At 46.5% G+C, this 23,799-nt stretch overlaps 2 protein-coding genes across 3 annotated transcripts in view; both read left to right on the forward strand.

Annotated features, from left to right (window-relative positions):
• The window catches only part of LOC121583122 (metal transporter CNNM4-like), a 34,066-nt gene extending 25,208 nt beyond the window's left edge, over window positions 1-8,858 (forward strand). The window contains exons 7-11 of the mRNA XM_041899331.1: window positions 479-654; window positions 865-1,168; window positions 5,451-5,522; window positions 8,573-8,589; window positions 8,832-8,858. Of these exons, the coding sequence (XP_041755265.1) occupies window positions 479-654; window positions 865-1,168; window positions 5,451-5,522; window positions 8,573-8,589; window positions 8,832-8,858 (596 nt within the window). The remainder of the gene's footprint in view (window positions 1-478; window positions 655-864; window positions 1,169-5,450; window positions 5,523-8,572; window positions 8,590-8,831) is intronic.
• A 1,302-nt stretch (window positions 8,859-10,160) lies between these two features.
• LOC121582131 (metal transporter CNNM3) lies at window positions 10,161-22,474 on the forward strand. Of its 2 annotated transcripts, XM_041897731.1 has the most exons (13): window positions 10,161-10,897; window positions 12,214-12,408; window positions 12,682-12,821; window positions 13,180-13,356; window positions 15,013-15,170; window positions 15,381-15,524; window positions 15,732-15,890; window positions 16,530-16,699; window positions 17,028-17,124; window positions 18,969-19,099; window positions 19,170-19,299; window positions 19,712-19,780; window positions 20,712-22,474. In XM_041897731.1, exons 1-12 carry the CDS (start codon window positions 10,166-10,168, stop codon window positions 19,759-19,761), a joined length of 2,283 nt encoding a protein of 760 aa, XP_041753665.1. In that variant the 5' UTR covers window positions 10,161-10,165; the 3' UTR covers window positions 19,762-19,780; window positions 20,712-22,474. The 2 variants fall into 2 exon arrangements, with proteins under 2 accessions (XP_041753665.1, XP_041753664.1); XM_041897730.1 differs by lacking the exon at window positions 19,712-19,780.
• The last annotated feature ends 1,325 nt before the right edge of the window (window positions 22,475-23,799 follow it).

A 23,799-nucleotide genomic window follows, 5' to 3' on the forward strand; every position in this document is an offset into this window, starting at 1 on the left:
TATGTGTGTGTGTGTGTGTGTGTGTGTGTGTGTGTGTGTGTGTGTGTGTGTGTGTGTGACATGGCTGTAGTGGCCGCTGACGTTGGTGCGTATCATGTGTGTTTGCATGCCTGTGTGTGTTTGTGTTGTGTGTCCACTAACCTCCAGTATCCATCCAGTGATTTATACCACACTGTGGTTTCTCACTAACTTAATCTGTGTCTGAATTACTGCTGTCAGAGCCATGATATTCTACTGTACAATCATACCCTGCTGTTCTCCTCTGTTCTCCTCTCCTCTGTTCTCTCCTCTCCTCTGTTCTCTCCTCTCCTCTGTCTGTGAACTTGCATGTGTGTGTGTTTACCTAATATGTGTGTGTGTGTGTGTGTGCATGCATGCATTCATGTGGGTGCGAGTGAATGTGTTTGTTCTTGTGCGAATGTGTGTAGGTGTATGTATTATCCCAAGCTCACCCTCTCTCTCCCTCTCCGTATCCCAGAGTTCCGTTCTCCTACTCACAGCAGCGGTCTGAACCGCTCGGCATCGCTGAGCTGCACTGAGCGTGGCGCTCCCGGAGAATGCAGCTCGGTAACCGCTAGCAACACGCAGCTCATCACCTGCCAGTACACACCAGACTTCTACGTACGGGCTCTTACTGACCTGCAGTATGTCAAGGTAACACTCTCACCTTTAACCCCTAACCTTGACTTTTAACCTGCTGATAACTGTACGTATGTCTTAGTCACCTTTATGCTGACAGCAGTATTCTGTCTAGTAGTCACACATACTTGGGTGAGGGTTTGTTTTTGAACAGGGCCTTAGTCTCTCTATACGCTCTCCTCCTCCTTAACACTCTGTCGCTTTCTTCTCCTCTCCTCTCCTCAGATCACTCGTTCCCAGTACCAGAACGGTCTGCTGGCGTCCAGGCTGGACAGCACCCCACAGTCACCCGATGGGAGCCATCCCCACCTTGACAGCACGTCCGCATCCCTGCCCCCAATCACCCCCCCAGCCCCTCCCCGCACCCCTCTCCCCTTGGCCACCCCACCCTTCAAACGCCCCCTTGCCCTCCCCCATCCCACCCCTCCCCCCACCGACCGTACCCCCTTACCCCAAACCACCACCCCCACCCATGCCAATCCCCGCCCGGCCCTGCCCCTGCCACAATCCACCCCTCCTCCCACAAAAGGCACACCTCTGCCCCAGACAACCCCTTCCCCCTTCTCGGCTCACCCACCTCCATCTTCCTCCTCCTCCTCTCCCCCCACCCGCCGCCTCCCCCCACCTCCCCCCAAATCCCCCCCTTCTGCGAGGCCAGGGGGTGAGAACGGGCCAGGTGAGACGACCTCTCTGCTCTCTGAGCAGCCGCAGAACTGCCAGGGCGGCACACGCAAGCCCAGCTACCCACAAACACACACACAACACCAACACCCGCACACACACGTGCACACCATCAGTCACGCACACACAGAGAGCACCATCTGACAACGACCCCTGCGGGGGGTTTGTTAAGATGTGTTCAAATAAATACACACTCCGTTCGCCTATTCTCCCACCCTCCCCTGTCCCCTATCCTCCCACCCTCCCCTGTCCCCTATCCTCCCACCCTCCCCTGTCCCCTATCCTCCCCTGTCCCCTATCCTCCCACCCTCCCCTGTCCCCTATCCTCCCACCCTCCTCTGTCCCCTATCCTCCCACCCTCCTCTGTCCCCTATCCTCCCAACTTCCCCTGTCCCCTATCCTCCCAACCTCCCCTGTCCCCTATCCTCCCACCCTCCTCTGTCCCCTATCCTCCCACCCTCCCCTGTCCCCTATCCTCCCACCCTCCCCTGTCCCCTATCCTCCCACCCTCCTCTGTCCCCTATCCTCCCACCCTCCCCTGTCCCCTATCCTCCCACCCTCCTCTGTCCCCTATCCTCCCACCCTCCTCTGTCCCCTATCCTCCCAACCTCCCCTGTCCTCTGTCCCCTATCCTCCCACCCTCCTCTGTCCCCTATCCTCCCACCCTCCTCTGTCCCCTATCCTCCCAACCTCCCCTGTCCCCTGTCCCCTATCCTCCCACCCTCCTCTGTCCCCTATCCTCCCACCCTCCTCTGTCCCCTATCCTCCCAACCTCCCTGTCCCCTGTCCCCTATCCTCCCACCCTCCCCTGTCCCCTATCCTCCCACCCTCCCCTGTCCCCTATCCTCCCACCCTCCTCTGTCCCCTATCCTCCCACCCTCCTCTGTCCCCTATCCTCCCACCCTCCTCTGTCCCCTATCCTCCCACCCTCCTCTGTCCCCTATCCTCCCACCCTCCTCTGTCCCCTATCCTCCCACCCTCCTCTTTCCCCTATCCTCCCACCCTCCCCTGTCCCCTATCCTCCCACCCTCCCCTGTCCCCTATCCTCCCACCCTCCCCTGTCCCCTATCCTCCCACCCTCCCCTGTCCCCTATCCTCCCACCCTCCCCTGTCCCCTATTCTCCCACCCTCCCCTGTCCCCTATCCTCCCACCCTCCCCTGTCCCCTATCCTCCCACCCTCCTCTCAAGATGGGAGCAGAAAGAGACCAGGAACGCTGGTGCATTACGCACTAGTGCAGCGGCCATGTGTGATGTATCTAGTCTCTGTCATACGGTTATGTGTGTGTGTGAATACGTGTGTCTGTGTGTGTGTCAGCATTACGGATGCTGCAGACACAGCCTGGGATCAGCTATGTGGGTGAGGAGGGGGTGATATACACCCCAACGTATAGCATGTTTATAATATGTGTTAATTCTTCAGGTTTTGGGTATAGTATATAATATGACCTGAAAAATATGTTTTTAAAGAGAAATGTAGCGATATTGAGAGATGTAGAGATTCATGCATTTTTAGCTTAGTGTTCACTGTGAACCCTCACCCACACACCTGTACCTGTGTGTTCTCTCTAAAACACTTTCTGTCCCACTCCCCTCCCACATGCCCACATATTTCCATGGCAACGACCTTCAAACCCCCTCCCCCAACACAAATGGAACATTCTCATGAGGGAGTCCTAGAATCTTGGTTAGTTTTTTTTGTTCTCTTTCTTTTTTCCAAAGATGGCGATTTCCCAAAAAACTGAACTAGATGGTTGTGAGTAGATGATTGTTAAAGATAGCGATTGTTGTGTTTGGGGTCTGTTTACACAAGGGCTCAACAGGAGTGTAAGGATTTGTGTGTGTACCTCCTGGGCTGCACCTCATTTTGGAACATTTGTGGAATGAAACACACTAGAAGTGGTTGACCACCTGACCCTATCAGGCTGGGGTGGGGGTGGCGTTACTGGAAGGGAGGAGTTGGCTGACTGATTGACTGACAGGTGGGTTTGTTTAACACAGACCCACCTCCTGACCAGAGATGTGAAGTATATTATATGATTAATTATTTAAATATAAATAGTAATATATTTATTTTGCATTACTTTGTATATATAGAGAGATTTATTTGTCAAATGTTTTATATTCTATAGATTTTTATTTTGTTTTAGACTTTCAAAACTCCATGTACTGTGACTGATGACACTGACACTCCAGAACAGACTTTACTACTGTATTGCAACCAACTCCCCCTAGCACCTACACACCTAACTGGGAACAGAGCTCAATTCCACTAAGATACTAGCTTCTTTTCCTGTTTATATCATTTCACATAAGCAGTGGAATAGCACTTGGGTGTCTGAGACACTGTGGTTTAACTTTATTGGCTGCTTTGGAGTGATGTCACAATGGAGTTTAGAGTTCAGAGTATTACTGTGTGATGTCACAATGGAATATAGAATTCACTGTTTTCAGGGGTGATGTCACAATGAACTTTAGAATTGAGAGTTTTACTATGTGATGTTACAATCAGTGAGTGGTGGTTGGCACTGCTAATGACCTGAAAAAAGGCATGCCACCTCCACTACAATGTTCCCTTCCCATTTACATTGTATGTACTCCAAAAAGGACATTCCAAAACAGGGGATCCACAATTGACCATTCAGATTCAATGTGATGTAGGTTTTATTGTGTGTTTATAAATGAAACTGTTACACGCTCTGTGCCCAGGCGTGCTCTCTATGGGTAGATATGGTGTCTATAACACATATATTTACATTTTAGTCATTTAGCAGACACTCTTATCCAGAGCAACTTACAGTTAGTGAGTACATACATTTTCATACTGGTCCCCCGTGGGAATCGAACCCACAACCCTGGGGTTGCAAACGCCATGCTCTACCAACTGAGCTACACGGGACTATATATAGAGGAACTATAGGACTGTACTCTCCTCCAGAGGAGTGGACACAGTTTAGAGATGACTATGTGTGGTCCTCTGTAGCTCAGCTGGTAGAGCACGGCGCTTGTAACGCCAAGGTAGTGGGTTCGATCCCCGGGACCACCCATACACAAAAATGTATGCACGCACGACTGTAAGTCAACTAGATAAAAGATTGATTTACACATATGAATTTGGTAAGAAAATCACAAACTGAGGTAGAACTAAGTATTTATTCCAAAGCATTTCTGTAAAATCTGTTCCACAGGGAAGAGTTCATACCTGAATTGTAAGAGTATAACACATATTAGAATGAATAGAACAGACACAAGCCCCTCAGTACAGGCTATTGAATGGGGTCGTCCATTCTAGGATTTCTAAGTCTATGGTGGGCGCAGCCTTACACACTACTACACCCAGAAACCCTAGACCTGACTGCTGGTTCACATAGGTCACTTGTAGCATTGGGTCTTACTGGTTTTGTTACAGCACTGGTCTGGTTTCAAGTCTAGCCACTGGTTGGCTGTGATGCTCCTAGTCTGTGTACTGGGAACGGTGATGTTATGAAAGCATTGTTCGACTACTTAGAAATGTATTTATTTGAAAAGTAATAATATTCAGTTATTTTTATGTGTTCTCTCGTGAAACGGGCTTCCATTTACAACAATCGCGTCTGTCAACGGGTTATTGTGACAGACGAAGAGATGTTATATATTTCTTGCTTGTATTATGTTACTGTAAATACTACTGTATATGAAGAAACTGGCATTTGTCTGCTATATTGTGTGTAATGGGAGTAAGCGAGGATGCCTATATGGAACACATGTATAAAGTAGCCTCTGTGAGAATACTTATCAGAGATAAAAACGTATATCTCCTTAGACTAAGACATTTTACTAGGAAGCTATTGAAATAGCAATAAAAACATTGCTTGGATTTGACCTCAAAGAACATTTCTCTTTCTCTCCAATAATTTTTTCCCCTAGCTTAAGTAGCATTTAGTAACACTGACCATTTGACATGAATGACCAAAGTCACAGCACCGTGGTAGCAAAGCTAGCTGTTAGCTAGCTGGTAGCTGTCTGTCTGGATAGACTTCCATGCCTCCTTCCCCTCTTTTCCTTTCCCAATTTTCTTTCCTCTCCTCCCCTCTCCTCCCCTCCTTCCCTTCCCTCAACCCCCTTTTTCCCTCTCTTCCTCCCCTCCTTCTAGCCTCCTCTGCTCCTTTCTTTACCCTCTCCCCCAGCTTCTACGCTCCCCTCTTCCCTCCCTCCCGCCGGTCAAGTAATGTTGAAATTCCTTGACCGCTGGTCTGAACAGTCCTATAAGCTTTTTTTTAATGTCCAGCTCCTTCTAGCTGGTGGTTGGTTCCTGGCGGGACAGCAAAGCTTAACTGGCAGCCAGGCTCTGTTGTGTGGTTGTTAGCTCAGCCCAAGTGTGGTGATTAGACCTGGGACATAGACCGGGAGGTTTAAAGATTCCTGGTGCTGTATTCTCAGACCAGAGACAGCTTTTCCACTGTGGGTGGTTGACTCACCGGTGGCTGGTAGAGGTGATGACTGAGGAGACACGAGGGTGCCATACTGGCCTGATTCCAGATCTGTTTGGGCTGTCTGCCAGCTACTATGTGGCCATTGTCACACCAATTACTTTATACTGAACAAAAATATAAACGCAACATGCAACAATTTCAAATATTTTACTGAATTAGTTCATACAGTGGGGGGAAAAAGTATTTAGTCAGCCACCAATTGTGCAAGTTCTCCCACTTAAAAAGATGAGAGGCCTGTAATTTTCATCATAGGTACACGTCAACTATGACAGACAAAATGAGATTTTTTTTCTCCTGAAAATCACATTGTAGGATTTTTAATGAATTTATTTGCAAATTATGGTGGAAAATAAGTATTTGGTCAATAACAAAAGTTTCTCAATACTTTGTTATATACCCTTTGTTGGCAATGACACAGGTCAAACGTTTTCTGTAAGTCTTCACAAGGTTTTCACACACTGTTGCTGGTATTTTGGCCCATTCCTCCATGCAGATCTCCTCTAGAGCAGTGATGTTTTGGGGCTGTCGCTGGGCAACACGGACTTTCAACTCCCTCCAAAGATTTTCTATGGGGTTGAGATCTGGAGACTGGCTAGGCCACTCCAGGACCTTGAAAAGCTTCTTACGAAGCCACTCCTTCGTTGCCCGGGCGGTGTGTTTGGGATCATTGTCATGCTGAAAGACCCAGCCACGTTTCATCTTCAATGCCCTTGCTGATGGAAGGAGGTTTTCACTCAAAATCTCACGATACATGGCCCCATTCATTCTTTCCTTTACACGGATCAGTCGTCCTGGTCCCTTTGCAGAAAAACAGCCCCAAAGCATGATGTTTCCACCCCCATGCTTCACAGTAGGTATGGTGTTCTTTGGATGCAACTCAGCATTCTTTGTCCTCCAAACATGACAAGTTGAGTTTTTACCAAAAAGTTCTATTTTGGTTTCATCTGACCATATGACATTCTCCCAATCCTCTTCTGGATCATCCAAATGCACTCTAGCAAACTTCAGACGGGCCTGGACATGTACTGGCTTAAGCAGGGGGACACGTCTGGCACTGCAGGATTTGAGTCCCTGGCGGCGTAGTGTGTTACTGATGGTAGGCTTTGTTACTTTGGTCCCAGCTCTCTGCAGGTCATTCACTAGGTCCCCCTGTGTGGTTGTTGGATTTTTGCTCACCGTTCTTGTGATCATTTTGACCCCACGGGGTGAGATCTTGCGTGAAGCCCCAGATCGAGGGAGATTATCAGTGGTCTTGTATGTCTTCCATTTCCTAATAATTGCTCCCACAGTTGATTTCTTCAAACCAAGCTGCTTACCTATTGCAGATTCAGTCTTCCCAGCCTGGTGCAGGTCTACAATTTTGTTTCTGGTGTCCTTTGACAGCTCTTTGGTCTTGGCCATAGTGGAGTTTGGAGTGTGACTGTTTGAGGTTGTGGACAGGTGTATTTTATACTGATAACAAGTTCAAACAGGTGCCATTAATACAGGTAACGAGTGGAGGACAGAGGAGCCTCTTAAAGAAGAAGTTACAGGTCTGTGAGAGCCAGAAATCTTGCTTGTTTGTAGGTGACCAAATACTTATTTTCCACCATAATTTGCCAATAAATTCATTAAAAATCCTACAATGTGATTTTCTCGATTTTTATTCCTCAATTTGTCTGTCATAGTTGACGTGTACCTATGATGAAAATTACAGGCCTCTCTCATCTTTTTAAGTGGGAGAACTTGCACAATTGGTGGCTGACTAAATACTTTTTTTCCCCACTGTATGAGGAAATCAGTCAATTGAAATGAATTCATTAGGCCCTAATCTATGGATTTCACATGACTGGGAATACAGGTATGCATCTCTTGCTCACAGATACCTTAAAAAAAATGGGCCTCACAATCTAGTCACTGTATTTTTTTGCATTCAAATTGCCATCGATAAAATTAAATTGTGTTCGTTTTCCGTAGCTTATGCCTGCCCATACCATAACCCCACCGCCACAATGGGGGCACTCTGTTCACAACGTTGACATCAGCAAAACGCTCGCCCACACGACGCCATACACATGGTCTGTGGTTGTGAGGCCAGTTGGACGTACTGCTAAATTCTCTAAAATGACATTGGATGCGGCTTATGGTAGAGAAATTAACATTCAATTCTCTGGCAATCGCTCTGGTGGACATTCCGGCAGTCAGCATGCCAAATACACGCTCCCTCAAAACTTGAGACATCTGTGGCATTGTGTTGTGTGACAAAACTGCACATTTTAGTGGCCTTTTATTGTTCCCTAGCAAAACGGTTCTGTGTAATGATCATGCTGTTTAATCAGCTTCTTGATATGCTACACCTGTCAGGTGGATGGATTATCTTGGCAAAGGAGAAATGCTCACTAACAGGGATGTAAACAAATTTGAGAGAAATAAGCTTTTTGCGCATATGAAATGTCTTGGATCTTTTATTTCAGCTCATGAAACATGGGACCAACACTTTTTAGATGTTGTGTTTATATTTTTGTTCAGGGTAGGAGTTGGCAAGACGGCACACACAGATCTGGGAACAGGCTAGTGCCATACTGCTAGACTGAGAGCCAGACCCCCACTATGAAATAGAATAGAACTGTCCTCCAAGAAGGATGCTTTTTGTGCAGTAAATTAGAATGGGTACAATGTTTCTTTAGACAGTTTAATACCGCTTACTCAGAGAGACCCATAAGCACACACTGAACAGTCTGACAGAGACTAGGGGTCTGGCCTCCAGGTTCACACTGATCTCTCTCAGTTTTCTCTCTGCTAGTCTTCCACGAGAAGCCGGTCAGAGTTGGAAATGTTATATTATTTATTACATTAAGTTAGGGTTTGGAGTGCTTGTGTCCTACAACGACTTTCATGTTTAATGACTGATCAGCAATACGTTCTGTGGTAAGCAATGTGTACTTACTGTTTTATAATAATGAATCTGTATGGAGTTTTGAAGAAGTCGATATAGGGTTAATAAACCTGAGATATATTTCTCTATGTAAACTGCTGTGTCTACTGTGCTCTTTTTGTCACAGTCTGTGTTCACTGTTTATCCCACCTAGACGTGTCAAACGTATAGAAAAGGTTAAAGAAATTCCCACAATAGTAATGTCAACAGTAGGCCACACCGATGGCAAACATCAGTGACTGTTAGCCTTACTTTTTGTCAATGCCAAGTAACAAAAGGTAAACAAAAATGCTCTCTTTGTGACGCATATAACTCCAACAGCACAAAGTCATGTAGTTCAGTTTGTCAAAGACAGTTTTTCAGAAAGTAGAAGTATGCAGGTAGCTACATGAAGATAGGAATTTAACCCTTCCACTGCACGTTTATGCTGTGTTTTCATTGGGGTTACATAACTACAGCGTTTGGCTCTGTGGCAGACCCTTAATCAGTCATGTTTTAACTTGCCTAGTCAGTGTGGTGCTGGGTGTGACTGTTTAGGCTTCTTTAGTGGTGATTGTATCCTCCAGTGGATGGCTTTGTCTCAGATGGAGCCATCTGTAGCGGTCTTAGTGTACAGAGTATAATGCATTTGGTCCTAAACTGATCTGCGATCAGGGTTAGGAGTTGAAGGAGGGTAAGCTGATTCTAAATCTGTGCCAAAAGGAAACTTCTACATAGAGCTCTGTACTTGGACTCACAGGGATCCTGAAATAACATAGTTGAACGCTCCTTTGTAGGCCTATTGTTTTCACTGTGCAGAACAAAGCTGATGATGACAATATCCATCAAATGGAGGAAAGCAAAAGTCAGGAAAATCTGGATGACTAAATAATGCTTTAACAACATGCAGTTACATAATCTTTAGGCTGCCTAAATGGTCTCTATTATAATTTAGTCATTTAGCATTATGCGTTTATGTCTATTATGCGTCAAGGAATATTGATGAAGCCCCTTTAAGTTTTGGTCAGTGCTATCTGGGATCCTTGGGACATCCTTACCCTAAACCTTAACCATACCTAACCATTTAAAATGTTAGGTATGGGTATTGGAGGGTGGGGGACGTCCCAAGGATCCCGCATAGCAAGGACCCTTTACATTTGGCTGGAAGCTGACTGTTTTTAAGACTCCAAACAAAGATGGGCGTGGTACAACCCGCTTTCTTGATTGGGTGTCATCAGCCATAGACTCATTGGTCAATTTCCGAGAAGGTGTTTTTTTTAAAGAGGAAACTACGTCCACTGCGGCTCCGAATGAGAGCAGTGCACGACACTAAGCTCATGCACTTTCTCCCCAAAATGGCGTCGAAAGGGAACCAGTTTCTTTCTGAGCGCTGTGTGGCTCGCAGAGCCTCGGTGGGCGGGCAGCTGCGACACCGGCAGGCAGTCACATGATTCGCGCAAAGCCCAGCTGCCCAATTCCAATATGGTGGCCAGCTTGGCAGACCTACGGTTCTTGTTGATGATATTGTTGCTCTGCTGGAGGACCAGGGACGGCGCCTGCACCCAGCAAGACCCGTGGGTTCTGGGGCTGCGACTGGAGGACCCAGAAGGCCAGGTTTATATGAAGGAGCGGATCATCTCTGCGCCGCAAGGGGCCAGTTTCAAGCTTCGGCTGTTCGGCTGGGATCTAAATGGGACCTGGCCGTGGGTGGCGTTCGCTGGGGCAAGACAGGAGGAGACCGGGGCGGTGGAGGATACAGCCGACCCGTGCGAGCAGGAGACCCGCCGTGACTCCGCCGCCTTCCAGGTCACGGGGGAGTTCACAGCGGACGAGGAGTACAGTGGGTTGATAACGGTACAGACGCGGGACAAGAGCAGCAGCTCTCCCGCTGCATCCTCCACGGGAGGAGTGGATGATGCCAAACCTACCTACCACCACCTGTGCGTGCTGAAGAGCGGAAGCTGGGTGTCGGTGGGACCGGACAGGCTGCAGATCAACAACGACACAGGTCTTCTGGCGGACTACATCCCTCCGTGGGGTCTGGCGGTGCTCATCGTGTTGCTGATCCTGGTGTGCGGGGTGCTGAGGAGCGTCAACCTCAGCCTGTTGTGGCTGGACCCCCTGGAACTCTACGTCTTCCACAGCTGCGGCTCCGAGGAGGACAAACGGACCGCCAAGCGCCTCGAGCCAATCCGGAGACGAGGCAACTGCCTGGTGGGTCCCTACTACTACTACAACTCACACACACAATGATTAGACCTGGGGTCAGAGGTGTGATGCACATAGGGGATACATGGGCACATGCCCCTTAAGATTTTTCCTGTTTATATAAAAAATATATAATACATGTTTTTTTCTCTCTGTAATACTACTAGCCACTTAGCATTTTTATTTAGTTGGCGTTAGCTAGCCCAGATAGGTTTCCAATCTCCCAACCTCATAACTAGCTACCAAGTAGCAATTTAATGCTATCAATCAAGTTAGAGTAGCTAGCTTGTCTACCTTAGCTGGCATGCCTGCTGTCAAGGTTGGTAGACTTTAGAAAAGCAAACAATAACTAAATGTACTGAATAAAACTCTCATTCCTTTCAAAGTTTTACCCAGATTTGAGCATATTTAGCATATTTTGTTTCTTTAAAAAAAAGGACAACTCGAGAGGTATGCTTAGATATGCAGGAAAATATTTTTTTTTTTTACATCGAATTAAGAATAATGATTATGGCTCTAGATTGCAGGAAAAAGCTGTTTCAGATGTTTGAAAAATGCTAAATTCTCACATTTTGGCCCCTCAGATAATTAGGGTGCATGGGTCCCCAATTTACACCCCTCCTGTAGAGCTATGCTATTGGGTGTAGAGGCTTTTGTTCCATCCCAGCACTAACACACCTGTTTCAAATAATCAGCTCGTGTCTGGACCTTAATTAGTTGAAACAGGTGTGTTATCAGGGTTAGGTAGGTTACTTTTTAAATGTAATCCGTTACTAGTTACCTGTCCAAAATTGTAATCAGTAACGTAACTTTTGGATTACCCCAACTCAGTAATGTAATCTGAATACTTTCAGTCACTTTGGATTACATTTCCTTTAAGAGGCATTAGAAGAAGACAAAAGGGATCCATCAAACGTATTTGGTGTGTCATCATAGTAGTCTCTGACTTGGGGTTAAACTTGCTCAGGTGGCACAAACTTAAACGTGCACCTTTCAATTGAATGTCATTGAGAAAACATTAAGGTGTCATGATGTATTTTTTCACAAACATCCTTTCTGAATTTAAAAGTAATCCAAGAAGTAATCAGTTTTTCAAAAGTATCTCATCTGATTCCAATATTTTAGCGGGTAACGCAACTGATTACAGTTAGTTTTGTTGTTGTAATCAGTTACTCCCCAACCCTGTGTGTTAGTGCTAGGTTGGAATATAAGCCTGCACATCCAAGACCAGAGACCCCTGCCCTACCCTCTTAATATTCAGATGTAAGGACATCACTCTGAAATCCACACTAACTTCACACCATCCCCACTCTCGGTTCTAGGTGTGTTCTCTGCTGTTCCTGTGCGCTCTGGGCCACTCGGTTCTCGGTGTGCTGCTCTACAGGGTCCTGGGTTCCATAGCGCCCGCCGTCTTCACCAGCGGGTTCCTCATCTTCCTGGTGTCAGAGCTTGTTCCCCACATAGTGTGTTCCGGCTACGGCTTCCAGCTAGCCCCAGGCTTCACCTGGCTGGCACAGGTCTGTATGGAACCTAACAGAAGGCAAGCGTCGTGTTCATTAGGCACCAACCGGGAGAAAACCGACTCAAACAGGGAGGAAATACCTGGACTTGTCCAATAAGAAATGCTCATTTTCGTTTTCCATTTTAAAACGTTTTCTGTTGCGTGCCCTAATGAACACAACCCCATTGTCCTCTAGCATCTAGTGAGACCGGTGGCTCCTAGCAGCCCCATATACATTTTTTTCTTAACAAGAAGGTAGAATTGAACAGGTTCCATCTTCCTCTGCCAGGTGTGTATGGTGCTGACGTGCCCACTGTCGTGCCCACTGGGCCTGGTGCTGGACCTGGTGTTGAGACGTGACATCAGCACCTGCGGCGTGAGGGAGAGGGCCATGGAGATGATCCGCACCAACGTCAACGACCCCTACAGGTACGTGACACACACAAACACACACATATCTGTATGACCGTGTGTAATGTCCATGGTTGCCATACACTGCTATGTCACTGATCTATAGGACTACTGTGTGTATGATTATTCCCATACTGCAGTAAACAAAATCTACATCTAGCCATGGTGACCAACAGGGGCAGGCTTTTGTTCCAGCCCAACATATACACAACTGATCAGGTTTGCGAGTACTGGGCTGAAAAGCTTGCAGGACTGGAGTTGACTACCCCCTGTCTAGGGTTTAGGAGCTAGGGGTTGATTTGGGATTGTAAAGTTCTTTGACACCTAGTAAATGTTATAATCCATCGTTATCGTTTGTCATCATTGTGATTTGCAGTGAGTTTGTGAAGGAAGAGTTTAGCCGTGGTGCGCTGCGCAGGAAGACAGTGGAGGACATCCTGACTCCGCTGAAGGACTGTTTCATGCTGCCGTCCACCGCTGTGCTGGACTTCTCCACCATGTCAGAGATCATGCAGAGTGGATACACACGAGTCCCCATCTATGAAGAGGAGAAGTGGGTGGATGGGCTCAACACACACACACATAAAGGGACACACACACACTGACACACAGATACAAAGGGACACACACACACTGACACACAGACACAAAGGGACACAGACACACAGACACAAAGGGACACACACACACTGACTCACAGACATAAAGGGACACACACACACTGACACACAGACACAAAGGGACACACACACTGACACACAGACACAAAGGGACACACACACACTGACACACACACATAAAGGGACACACGCACACTGACACACAGACACAAAGGGACACACGCACACTGACACACAGACACAAAGGGACACGCACACACTGACACACAGACACAAAGGGACACGCACACACTGACACACACACATAAAGGGACACACACACTGACACACAGACACAAAGGGACACACACACACTGACACACAGACACAAAGGGACACACACACACTGACACACAGACACAAAGGGACACACACACACTGACACACAGACACAAAGGGACACACGCACACTGACACACACACACAAAGGGACACACGCACACTGACACACAGACACAAAGGGACACACGCACACTGACACACAGACACAAAGGGACACACGCACACTGACACACAGACACAAAGGGACACACGCACACTGACACACAGACACAAAGGGACACACACACACTGACACACAGACACAAAGGGACACACACACACTGACACACAGACACAAAGGGACACACACACACTGACACACAAACACAAAGGGACACACACACACACTGACACACAGACACAAAGGGACACACACAGACACAAAGGGACACACACACACTGACACACAGACACAAAGGGACACACACACACTGACACACAGACACAAAGGGACACACACACACTGACACACAGACACAAAGGGACACACGCACACTGACACACACACATAAAGGGACACACGCACACTGACACACAGACACAAAGGGACACACGCACACTGACACACAGACACAAAGGGACACACGCACACTGACACACAGACACAAAGGGACACACGCACACTGACACACAGACACAAAGGGACACACGCACACTGACACACAGACACAAAGGGACACACACACACTGACACACAGACACAAAGGGACACACACACACTGACACACAAACACAAAGGGACACACACACACACTGACACACAGACACAAAGGGACACACACAGACACAAAGGGACACACACACACTGACACACAGACACAAAGGGACACACACACACTGACACACAGACACAAAGGGACACTGACACACTGACACACTGACACACTGACACACAGACACAAAGGGACACACACACACACACACACAGACACACAGACACAAAGGGACACACACACACTGACACACAGACCCAAAGGGACACACACACACTGACACACAGACACAAAGGGACACACACACACTGACACACAGACACAAAGGGACACACACACACTGACACACAGACACAAAGGGACACACACACACTGACACACAGACACAAAGGGACATACACTTAAAGAAACATACACACACATCCCGTCTACAGAAAAGACAGGTGGGTCATTCAAACACACACATAGGAACATATACACACACACACTAACAGGTATCTAATGTAATTTACTCAGGTCTAACATCGTGGAGATCTTGTTTGTCAAGGACCTGGCTCTGGTCGACCCTGACGACTGTACTCCCATGACGACCATCACCAAGTTCTACAATCACCCTCTGCACTTTGTCTTCAACGACACCAAACTGGACGCTATGCTGGAAGAGTTCAAGAAAGGTGTGCGTGTGTTAATACGTGTGTGTGTGGTGATAGTTTTTGAAAGATAGCCACAACATCAAGTCAATTTCTTTAACGTCACACCTGCATAGACCTACCTTGTGGACTAATGTGAAAAGCCAAAGTTGTGGTTGGCTTGCGATTTGACCACTAAGGTACCCAGCTCTCCTCAACTTTGACCTTTACCCCCTTTCACCCCCCTCTCTCCAGGAAACTCTGCCCTGGCCATCGTTCAGAAGGTGAACAACGAGGGGGAGGGCGATCCCTTCTACGAGGTGCTGGGATTGGTCACCTTGGAGGACGTCATCGAGGAGATCATCAAATCAGAGATCCTGGATGAGTCAGACGGCTACAGTAAGAGAGAGAGCACGAGAGACCGAGATTGTGTGTGTCCGTATGGGCTTGCAAGTGTGTGCGCTGTGTGTGTGTGTGTCTGTGTGGGAGAGAGAGAGAGAGCGAGTGTGTGTGTGTCACCTAACCCCTCTCCCTGTCACCTAATCCCTCTCCCCTCACTCCTAACCGCTCTCCCTGTCCACTAACCCCTACCCCCTCTCTCTGTAGTGGACATGAAGGTGAAGCGTCCGCTGGCCCCTCTGGAGATCCCTCTGGAGCCTCGCAGCGTCCACGAAGAGTTCTCTCTGTTCAAACTCCCAGAGGGAGAACCCAAGATCCGCACTTCACCTCAGCTACTGCTGGCCACACACCGCTTCCTGTCCAGAGGTGGGTGGGTGGGTGTGTGTGTGTGTGTGTGCGCATGCGCGTAACACACGGAGACACACACACACACTTATGTCATGAGTCAGTGGTTTACCAGGACAGTAACAGTTTAACACCACTGGTAATATTACATCACTGTAACAGAAGTTAATGGATACACACGATAAGTCTTCACGGTGGAAAATATGCAGGAATGGATATTCAACCTGGATAGTTATTCTGTCTGCATTATAGGACTACACTTTGGATGTGGGTGGATGTTATTTGACCTTTCTCTGTCCTCTTCAGCTGCTTGACATAGATTCACCTTTAGCCACTAAGGTTTGGAATGAAAATAGAACAGAATGTAGACTACAATAGAATAGTGTAGCTAATTACAATAGAAAAGACAAGATGGAAGGTTTGTTAGACAAACTAGTATGCTTTTGATCAGTGATGAAACCATAGGCCAGGGCTCGCCAACCCTGCTCCTGGATAGTTGCAGGCTTTTGCCCCAGCCCTACACAAATGTATTGGATAACTAAAGCTCCACAGACCTGTGTATTAGGCAGCACGCTTGAGCAAAGCAATGCAATCAGTTTGTGTTCTGGAAAGGTCATGAGAAGGTGCTGTGTGTGTGTGTGTGTCCATGTCCCCTTATAGAGGTAGAGCACTTCAGTCCAGCCCGTGTGTCAGAGAAGGTGTTATTCCACCTGCTGCGCCACCCCAGTGTCAACCAGGAAGTCCACTTTGACCCCTCCAACCGCCTGAGCCCCGACCATTACCTCTTCACACGCAACCACCCCGTAGACTACTTCATACTGCTCCTTCAGGTCAGTGTGTGTGTATTTTGTGTGTGTGTGGGTGACCACTACCTCTTCACACACAACCACCCTGTAGACTACTTCATACTGCTCCTTCAGGTCAGTGTGTGTGTATTTTGTGTGTGTGTGGGTGACCACTACCTCTTCACACACAACCACCCCGTAGACTACTTCATACTGCTCCTTCAGGTCAGTGTGTGTGTATTTTGTGTGTGTGTGGGTGACCACTACCTCTTCACACACAACCACCCCGTAGACTACTTCATACTGCTCCTTCAGGTCAGTGTGTGTGTTGGCACATGCGCATGTTTTATGGTACCTGACTATGTCCCTGTAGGGGCGTGTGGAGGTTGAGATCGGTAAAGAGGGCTTGAAGTTTGAGAACGGAGCGTTCACATACTACGGTGTGTCTGCACTCACAGCGCCAACCTCAGGTAAGACACAGAACTGCAGCACGCACATACGTATATACCTCACTAGTACCATTACCTGGGTCGTGCTCATTAGGGCTCTCAACGGAAAATGTTATAAAACGTTTCACAACAAGAAACAATTATAAGTTGTATGTTTTTACAACGTTTTTGATTTAGGAAATCTGTTCCCAGTATTCCCACGAATAAAACAAGATACTATATATCCAAAAGTATGTGGACACCTTCAAATTAGTGGATTCTGCTATTTCAGCCACACCCGTTGCTGACAGGTGTATAAAATCGAGCACACAGCCATGCAATCTCCATAGACAAACATTGGCAGTAGAATGGCCTTACTAAAGAGCTCAGTGACTTTCAAAGTGGCACCGTCATAGGATGCCATCTTTCCGTCAAGTCAGTTTGTCCTGCTAGAGCTGCCCCGGTCAACTGTAAGTGCTGTTATTGTGAAGTGGAAACGTCTAGGAGCAACAACGGCTCAGCCGTGAAGTGGTAGGCCACACAAGCTCACAGAATGGGACCGCCGGGTGCTGTAGCGCGTAAATAACGTCTTTCCTTGGTTGCAACACTCACTACTGAGTTCCAAACTGCCTCTGGAAGCAACATCGGCACAATAACTGTTAGTCGGGAGCTTCATGAAATGGGTTTCCATGGCTGAGCAGCTGCACACAAGCCTAAGGTCACCATGCGCAATGCCAAGCGTCGGCTGGAGTGGTGTAAAGCTTGCCGCCATTGGACTCTGGAGCTGTGGAAACGCGTTTTCTGGAGTGATTAATCACGCTTCACCATCTGGCAGTCCGACAGACGAATCTGGGTTTGGCGGATGCCAGGAGAACACTACCTGCTTCAATGCATAGTGCCAACTGTAAAGTTTGTTGGAGGAGGAATAATGGTCTGGGGCTGTTTTTCATGGTTCGGGCTAGGACCCTTAGTTCCAGTGAAGGGAAATCTTAACACTACAGCATACAATGACATTCTAGACGATTCTGTGCTTCCAACTTTGTGGCAACAGTTTGGGGAAGGCCCTTTCCTGTTTCAGCATGACAATGCCCCTGTGCACAAAGCGAGGTCCATACAGAAATGGTTTGTCGAGATCGGTGTGAAAGAACTTGACTGACCTGCACAGAGCCCTGACCTCAACCCCATCGAACACCTTTGGGATGAATTGGAACTCCGACTAGAGCCAGGCCTAATCGCCCAACATCCGTGCCCGACCTCACTAATGCTCTTGTGGCTGAGTGGAAGCAAGTTCCCACAGCAATGTTCCAACATCTAGTGGAAAGCCTTCCCAGAAGAGTGGAGGCAGTTATAGCAGCAAAGGGGGGGACCAACTCCATATTAATGCCCATGATTTTGGAATGAGATGTTCGACGAGCAGGTGTCCACATACCTTTGGTCATGTAGTGTATGTGATTGTGTCTCAATGTTTGGGCCTAGTTGTGGTCAATTTGCAGTGTACAAATTATTATAATTATGTTCTGGCCCCCCGACCATCCTCTCCGTGGCTGAATCTAGCTGCCTACCCCGTTCTAGGATGAGTTCCAGACTCATTTACATTTACTCTGTTGTAATTATTGGATTACATAATGCAAAGTTAGCGTCATAATTATTTGATTACATAATGCAAAGTTAGTGTCATAATTATTTGATGCTGTATTTGAAGGCAGCACAGTTTGACAGGGGTGCACAAAATGAGCTGACACCAGAGTTCTGTCTCTTGAGTTTCCTGTGAACTTCAGTGCAACACCATCGTGGTAGAAATTTACTGGGGGTGGCACAAAAATTTGCTGCCGGCAGCATTTGTGTGTGTGCGTGTTTGATTCACCTGTGTGTGTGTGTGTGTCCAGTGCACCAGTCTCCAGTTTCGACCCAGCGTCGTCCTCCCAGGGATCCATTTGAGATGGGAGATGCCACCAGCCCATCCAGCTACTGTCCTGACTACACCGTCCACGCCCTCACTGACCTGCAGCTCATACGGGTCAGTGTGTGTGTGTGTGTGTTTGTCTTTCTCTGTGTGTGTCAGACTAACAGTACTCTTCCTCTGCCAGGTGACTCGCATGCAGTACCTGAATGCTCTGATGGCGTCGCGTGTTGGCCAGAACCCAGAATCTCCTGAGATCAAGATCCTGCCTAACAGTCAGACCAAGCTTCTCAATGAGAGGAACACCGCCACGCAAGGTAGGAGTAACACACAGATACATAGGTGCATACTGTACACACACCCTTATACTAACACCATGGGCTAGAATGAAGAGAAACTGAAGATGGAAGTATAATAATAGTAGTAGTAGTAATAATAATAATAATAATAATAATAATGGTTGTTCCTGTTGTGACTTCTCTCCATCATGTATAACCTGTACTCCCTTTGGGTGAACTAAGACTTCTCTCTTTCTCTTCTTTCTCTCCTCTGGCTCCTCCTCTCTGTCTCCTCCTGCTCTCCCCTGTCTCCTCCTGCTCTCCCCTGTCTCCCCCTCCTCTCCCTTGTCTCCTCCTCTCTCCTCCTCTCCCCTCCCCTGTCTCCTCCTCTCCCCTCCCCTGTCTCCTCCTCTCCTCTCCCCTGTCTCCTCCTCTCCTCTGGCCACTCCAGAGTTCCCTGTAAACTTTTCCTTCTTTGACACCATTGAGAACTACTGTTAGTGTTTTCTGTGTGCATGAGGTAAAGGAAATGCAGTGTCCTCAGTGACATGACAACTACAACACACACACACACACACACTGAAAGGACACCAAGGCATTGGGAGAAAATAAAATAGTATTTTTCATTTTCTTTTCAGTCAGTCACAAAGCGCCTGAGGGTCATTTAGGGCTTTATTCAGACTTGAGATATGCGCTTGAATGGTTGCTGAAGTCTCCTATTGACATCACTGAATAGTTTATGTGAAAGTTAAGCATGCAGATTTCAAGTCTGAATACGGCCTTTAGAAAGTTTTGTCTCTTGACCAGATCCTTCACAGACACTGGGATAAGGCTTTGTGTGTGGAACGTACCCAATTAGAGGGGGTTCTTTTAGACTGTTTCTTCTCTAAATACTTAGTGTTATTTATTTTAGTGCCCTTTATTTAGTACCCTTTATTTGTATCTTACAGATAGTGAGATGCAATCAGGTCAGGGTGAATGAGATGGTGTGTTTGTGGGTGCGGAATGGAAAGAGAGGTGTGTGTGTGTGTGTGTGCGCGCTTGAAAAGCTTATGTCCGTTTCCTCGTTCTATCTCTCGTCGCATCTTTCTGTCCTTTTGTGGCTGCCCTATCCCATCCCTCTCTACTGGGTACGTATGCTGCTATTCTCCCACCCTTCTCCTTCATCCCCTCCTGTGTGTACAGGAGGTAAAGACTGCATGTCTGTTGACAAAAAGAAACAAGTACCAAAATGTGTCCATTGCATTGAAACAGTCACATGTACACCAGGCTACACAAAGAGCATATTGTGATGTCACAGGGTGGCATTGTGATGTCATAGTGGGCTGCATTGTAACCTCATCAGTGCCATTGTGGAAGTCATAACGGATGGCATTATGTCATTGTGCAATGTGTGATGTCATCTCCCCACTCACGGCCTCCCCCTCTCTCTTATTGGCTGGGTTCCACAGGTGGCAGCAAATCCCAGGAAAGTTCAACGGAAGAGGAGGCTCATGGGTAATGAAGTTCTCTCTGTCAGAACTATGTGTGTTACTCAGACAACCAACCAGGAGGCTTTTTTTGTTTTCTTTAGATATATTTTTATCAGTGAATCCCTTATGCAGTGATTGGACGTGGCTGGAATGAGCGTGTGTGTGCGCACATGTGTGTGGCTACTGCACTATCCTCAGCTGTATTCCTCATTCATTATACGTTTCGCATCAATGCCAATTGTGTGTGTGTCTACGCGGTGTGTGTGTACACGGTGTGTGTGCCTCTCCTCCCTGTTGTAATTCAGCCTCCTTTGTCTAAACGTTACATTGCCTGTTCCTTCATTATTAGCCTATCTGTGTGCCAAAGCAAATCACTTCAACCCTGTGTGTGTGCGTGTGTTGTCAAAATCCGTCCATCCAAGCATTAGACAGAGGGTGGTCAAAAAAAGCCAATTTGCACAGAAATGTGTACACCGCTCTTGGTGATTTGCTTTAGTTGTTTGATTATACGTCCAAATTTTATTTTATACACTCCCACATAGCAGTTACATACATATTTGTATGTAGAGCCAAATATTTGTAGTTTTCGTGTTGTTTTTCTAGGCCTAATGGAGGGCCTGTATACAGTATATAAGGAGACCTATGGGAAGATTGGAACTTAAAGGGCTAGATCACCCAACAGTAAAGAGATAAATATGTATTTGAAAATGTTCGCACTATCCCTTTAAGAGAGCTTATGCAACGCTTGTGTCCGTTCCTTTGCACAGTCAGACATTTAGCTGTAGGTCTGAGTTGTGATGAGAGAGAGAGGTGAGTGTCTGTGTGTCTCCTCTCCCATTTGACTTCTCTCGCGGCGTGCCAACCCTGACCCAGTCTGCTTTCATGCATTCCTTTTGTTTGGCCAAGTTGCCAAAGAGTATCAGAATCCCTTTATTCACCAAGTACATTTACACATACCCAGAATTTGCTTTGGTGAGAAGGTGCTGCTAGAAATAGACAATATACAGACAGAAGTCCAGATAGACACCATACAGAATAGACAATATACAGACACAAGTCCACGTAGACACCATACAGAGTAGACTGCGTGTGTCACATCTAAAGCACCTTGTTGATTTTCTCATCCTTGATAGCCGAGTAGGTTGAGTACCATTTAACATTCCACATCACGTGTTTGTGTGTGTGCGCGCTCCTGTGTGGCTGGCCGTGTGTGTGACTCTTGGCGCCTGTCAGTCAGTATTCAGTCTTACAGACTCTTTCAGGAAACTCCATTTCCCATGTTGCAGTGTAACTACCCATGTGTTGCAGTGTAACTACCCATGTGTGCAGGGAATACATATGTTACCCACTGTCCTGTGGAGACAGGAAACCCCTAGATAAAGGCCTGGTCCATAATCAACCCCTTGGTCCTTCCCCTAACACCTTTCCCTGGCTCCTAGTCATCTACCCTTTGCTCCTAGGCCCTATCCCTTAGTGTAAACAGATCTGAAGAAAAGGTGATGGCACCACCTAGACTTTATGTCAGGCCTAGGGGACCTTCTGCCATGCTGTGTACACCTATCTCATTCCTTCAGATCTGCAAACAGGGGTTTGGAGTGAGTGGGGTTAGGAGTCTTTGGAGTGGGGATTGGGGCTAGGAGTCTTTGGCGTGGACCAGAGACTCCACCAGGGTCATATTCATTAGTGCACACCATAGCAAAATGTTTTGCAACGGAAAACAAAAACAAACAATTCTTATTGGACAAGTCTAGGTAGTCCCTCCCTGTTTCAGTACGTGTTTTTCCATTTGGTGCCTAATGAACACGACCCATGTTTCCTAGCGACCATGATAGGGGTCGGCTATTTTGGCGGCCATCTTGGTTGCCTCAGTCGTTCTCCACCCCTCTAAAGTGTTTTTGTTTAGTTGATCTAATTACGGACATACGCTAATTAATGACATATGCTAAGACAAGGGATTAACTATGTGATTCAAAGTAAATATTTTCCATTTGTTTTAACAATATTGTACTGTTGGTTATGTTGTGTCAAGTCAGTTTATATTGTAATTAAAGACAATGTATATTGTAAAAAAGGTCATTACTTATGCTACTTATATTGATCGGGAGAAATGTCGGGTTTTTTGATCGGGGTAGAGAACTGTATATTAATATAATATATGCTTATCTAGAGATAATATGAATCAAGGATGCAGATTTAAGCTTGTAGTTTTCAGGTACAAATTTAGAATACTGTTACCATGATAAGAACCGGACCAGCGCTACTTTCTCTCCAGGTTTTTTTTTTCTTTTTTGTATAGATTTTTTTTTCCCAATTCTTCTCTGGAATGCTGGGAGATGTGTGTGTGCAGAGAACATTGCATTACATTGCATTGAACTATTTCAATATCTGCTGTTTCTTAGTAAATAAACCCAGTCCTTGTATACATTTGTCTTTTTTTGTTTGTTTATCCTGATTTGTTACAAAGCAGCTTTACTCCCTCATTTCAAGATGAAGTGGTTTTAGGGTCTGTTCACACTGCTCCCGCCAAATACTATGCCAGAAAGAAAGCCTTTGGTTTAGTTGCAGACTACATCCAATGAAATGGCTCCTTTCTGCCATGTGAACTGGTCTTCTTCCATAATAGAAATGAATGGTAAATAATGTATTGTTTAATCTTCGAGTCACTTTTATTGTAAATAAGAATATAATATGTTTCTAACCACTTCTACATGAATGTGGATGCTATCATTACAGATAATCATGAATGAATTAATGAATAATAATGAGTGAGAAAGTTAGACACACCAATACCACCCCCCAACAATGCTACCCTCCCCTGTTATTGTAATGAGGAGAGGTTAGCATGTCTTGGGGTTATGATATTTGTGCATCTAACTTTCTCACTCATCATTATTCACGATTCATTCAGGATTATCCATAATCATAATAGCATCCACATTCATGTAGAAGTGTTTAGAAACATATTATATTCTTATTTACAATACAAGTGACTCCAAAATGACACAATACATTATTTACCATTTAATTTCTATTGGGCAAAAAAATTCTGAAACACAACCAAAACAAA

Source organism: Coregonus clupeaformis, chromosome 15, assembly GCF_020615455.1.
Source record: "Coregonus clupeaformis isolate EN_2021a chromosome 15, ASM2061545v1, whole genome shotgun sequence".
Lineage (NCBI taxonomy): Eukaryota > Metazoa > Chordata > Actinopteri > Salmoniformes > Salmonidae > Coregonus > Coregonus clupeaformis.